Source organism: Pteropus vampyrus, unplaced genomic scaffold (genome assembly GCF_000151845.1).
Source record: "Pteropus vampyrus isolate Shadow unplaced genomic scaffold, Pvam_2.0 Scaffold379, whole genome shotgun sequence".
Classification (NCBI taxonomy): Eukaryota; Metazoa; Chordata; class Mammalia; order Chiroptera; family Pteropodidae; genus Pteropus; species Pteropus vampyrus.
The window spans coordinates 996054-1000259 of record NW_011889160.1 but is presented as its reverse complement, the minus strand read 5'-3'; the positions used below and the strand labels follow the sequence as shown (position 1 = coordinate 1000259).

Here is a 4206-nt window from a genome sequence, read left to right as displayed (position 1 = left end):
AAAAAAAAATACACAGATGTAGAGAGGCTAGCACAAGGAACCCCTATGTACTCGACACCCACGTGCAACAGCCGTGAACATATGGCCGCTCTTGTTCCCTTCATCTCTCTACCAACGTCCCCCTCAGAATCAGCCAGTGGACTCTTATGAAGTGAATCCTAGATATACCATTTTTCTGTAAATATTTCAGTGTATGTCTCTCAGATATGGATCCTTTTAAAAAGCCATAACCACAATAATTGTAAGTGTCCCTCAAATGTATAATAATTTCTTAATAACACAAGGGGTTTGTGGTTTAAGTCAGTGAATTGGTTGACAGATCCTGAAGTCACCCTCCGTGTGCAGCACGCGTGACCTTGGTCCGTGTCTTGTTGGAGCCCAGCATAGTCAGTTTTCTTCCAGAGAAGACACATCACCGTTAATGCAGTTGCCCACAGGATGAAGTTGTTGGCTTATATTCAAGAGTCATGTCATATGAAAAATAGATATTTCCGTTTTAGACTTTTCTATTTCTAAATGCGGGCACACATGCAGAATCACACTCATCATCCCGAGGGGGACAGATCAGTGGACTGATGTCTCCATCGATGGAAGCCTCTGGGGTGCGTAAGCCTCTGCCCCAGCTTCCCGCTCTCCCTCCTTCGCGCCCTCCCCCCCGCTTCCTTCTTTTTCTTTCCAAACGCCCAGCATTGAATTCTAGCATGTTAAAGGAGCTCAGGACGTGGGAGCATTGTCCTCACGTGCTAGATCGTGAGATGTAAATGTCACAGGGTGGACTGGAGAGGTCAGAGAAGACGTCGTGGAGGAGGCGGGCCAGACGTGGCATGGCCCTGAAGGACAATGGCATCCGTATAAGGACCAGGAAAAGCAGGGCCCCCTAGGTAGGGCGAATGACGTGAGCAAGGAAGTGAAGGTGGGAATGAACGTGGCGCGTTCTTGACATTGAGGGGGCTGGTGTGATTAGAGAAGAGGGGGCTTTGGGAGCTGTATTAGGAAATGGGACTGAGCAGGGCTGTGAGACCTTGGAAGCCAGGCCTAGGGGTTTATCTTCACTGTCTTAGAAAGCAGGACCCCAGTGAAGATAACTGAGCAGGAGGTTGACAGATTGAAAATGGCTTTTAAGGTGATCGATGTCCTAGCATGTGAAGATGATGGGGAGGGAGAGGTGGGGGGCCACAGGCCTGCCAGTGAAGGAAGACACTCTCGCTTCTTGGTGCCCAGTGAAAAAACCTGAACGAGGATGATTTGCTCTGCAGCTACAGATAACTTCTTTATTCTTTAAAAGAACGTGTGTGTTTTTGTGTTTTCTTATTTAAAGACAATCTGTTTATCGTAGCAAAATTGAAACATACAGGTAAGCTAAAGGAAGCACATCTGAAAACATCCACAATCTTATCACCCAGAGGTTATTACCATTGACTCTGGTATTTATCTTTAAGAGTCTCATATAAAAAGGTATCATTTTATAAACCATGTTTTCACTTAATGTCTTTCCGTGTCAACACATATATTCGTTCATAACATCTTTTTTCAAATTACAGAAGTATATAGTAAGAGTGTTCCTTTGGCCCCCCACTAACCCATTTCTCTCACTGTGACTGTGGTTAATGTTTAGGTGTATAACCTTCTAGGTATTATTATATTATATCATGTTATGTCATATAGTAACACCATAATTTTTAATAGATACATAATAAAACATTTCAGGTATAGAAATACCTATTTATGTAGATATCTGAGGCCCTGTTTCTGTTTGTTCACCCCCTTTTTATGGATATTATAACTTCTGAGGCATATTTTTACATAATAACATTCGTATAGTCAAATTTGTATCTGAAGGATATCTTTATAAGACTAAGAAGAAGCACTATGTGTTGGGGCACAAAGCAGCCTGGGTACTCGGGTGTTCTTACGGGGCTCTAGACCCTTGAGAAGGTTTGGAACCTGTTCTCTCTTTGTGCTGACTTCCCAAGGCTATCATTGAGGAGGCTGAGATTCGGTGGACTGAAATTCGGAGAGCAGTGCACGAGTTTAAAAAAGACATTCTAAAAACCATATCCAAGAAGAAAGGGAGTATCTTGGCCACTCAGAGAGTGATGAAGTACATCGAGGACATGAACCGCCGGAGGGTGAGTTGGCAAGAGGTTAGGGCTTAGAAACGGAAAAGAGATTCATAGAAAGATAACCTAAAAATGAGGCAGCCCCACCCCATTTGGTCCACGATATATATTGCTCACACGTACAGATTTTGCACTTTCCCCAAAGTGAAAAATGCAAGTTCGTCAAGGCTAAAATCAGTCGGGGGGAGGGGGGGAGGGGTGAATATTAATAGCATCTCAGAGGACTTCTTTTTTTATCATTGCCATTTGTTTCAAGAACTGATATGTTTTCTTGAGAAAGATGTGAGCCTCTCTAGGCAGGTGACTACGTGGAGTGGGACAGGTATCTCTCAAACTCTTTGAGTTTCATTATTATAAGAATAAGACATAAAATGCCCCTTTACTTCCAAAGATTGTGTAGCATATCAAGCTTTGGATCCAAGAGATATGCAGGCTTACTAACTCTAACATGTCGTAAGTAATAAAAATTATGTAAACTACAAAGAGTATAAAGAACCAAAGAACTGTAAGATCATTTTGTCAGGAAAGGCCCCTGTACCCAAATGATCTTGAATTTAAAAGCAATAGAAAATTTGCATGGAGCAGATCCAGCTTCCTCTGCTTCTTGGACATGAATGAAAGGCTATAGCAACACCAGCTTGGGTAGATGTAAGAAGACCTAAAAATAAATGACTGACTATTAGGATCAAGGTTAGGTTTATAGCCGCTGACTTACCAACTTTTCAAACCAAAGAGGAAGAAGAAGAGAAATGGATTAAAATTTGCTTGTATTTTTTTTTTTTTTAGGATAACATGAAGGATAAATTACGTTTGAAAAATGTTTCTCTCAAAGTCCAGAGGAAAAAGATGCTTTTACAGTTGAGGCAGGTATGTGGCTTTTTCTTTCTCTCTGTAAGTTTCCTGTAGTAAGTAGAATAGTGTTCTCCCAAAGATGTCCGTGTCCTGATTCCTGGAATCTGAATATGTTGCCTCGCATGGCAGAAGGGTCTTGCAGCTGTGATTGAGTCAGAGATCTTGAGATAGAGAGATGATCTCGTATGATCTGAGTGGGCACAACGTAATCACAGGGGTCTTTATAAGACGGAGGCAGGAGAGTGAGTAAGAGAAGGTGTGATAACAGAAGCACAGATCACAATGATGTGCTTTTAAGATAGAGGGAGGGGTCGCACGAACAAAGGCAGCCTCTAGAAGCTGGTGATGGCAAGATAACAGATTCTCCTCTAGAGCCTCCAGGAGGAACGCGGCCCCGCCAACACCTCGATTTTAGCCCAAAGAACCATTTGGGCTTCTGACTTTAGGAGCTGTTAAGATAATGGATTTGTGTGTTTTTAAGCCACTGAGTTTGTGGTGATTTGCTACAACAGCAGTAGGAAGCTAATATAGTTACTGTGCTGGCACATCTGTAGGCAGAGTCGGCTTGACTTTAAACGAGCCTCATGACCGTCTCGTTGGCTCTTTCGGGGAATGCAGCCTGGGTGGCACAGTCACAGAGTGCTCCGGTGAGTCTTTGAACAGCTGAGCCTTAAGGCTCCTGACTAAAGGCATAAAGCAGACGTGGCACAGGGTCTCCAGACTGTGATTATGTGGCTCTGTCCTCTTCTAGCTCATTATTTTATTATTAACCTGAGTATGGACCGATGGCGTGCGCGTCAGAAGGGTCCACTGAGAATGACACAAAATTGGGCAGGAAAATTAACGTGTCCAAGGGACCGTTGGTTCACTTGGGATCTCAAAATCCTCGACAAGCCAGGACAGCCTTAACAACACAAAGTGAATACGGACAAATGTCAGATCCTCCACAGGTACCGGATATCTACACAGGTACCGGATGGCTTAGCCACAGAGTACCTGATAAAGTCAGCCCCTCTGGAGGTGATGCACTCAGAGAACCACAGCGGCTCACCGAGGAAGGGGTGGTCTCGCTCCTCTCCGTTCTGAGCAGCTCAAGCCGGAGCTGGGACTGAAGGGCCCGAGGAGAGAGGGTGCTGTCTTCAAGTGCTTGGGCACTGCCAAGAGGACAGGACACGCCACCGTGAGAGCCTTGAGGGCAGAGCTAGGGTAGAGGTGGGGGTGGGGACGGAGATGT

The 4206-nt window shown here is 44.4% G+C and overlaps 1 protein-coding gene across 1 annotated transcript in view; it reads left to right on the top strand.

Moving 5' to 3' along the window:
* The window catches only part of CCDC113 (coiled-coil domain containing 113), a 16892-nt gene that overhangs the window by 3249 nt on the left and 9437 nt on the right, over nt 1-4206 (top strand). Inside the window, exons 3-4 of the mRNA XM_011379957.2 lie at nt 1974-2129; nt 2907-2987. Coding sequence (XP_011378259.1) covers nt 1974-2129; nt 2907-2987 — 237 coding nt within the window. The remainder of the gene's footprint in view (nt 1-1973; nt 2130-2906; nt 2988-4206) is intronic.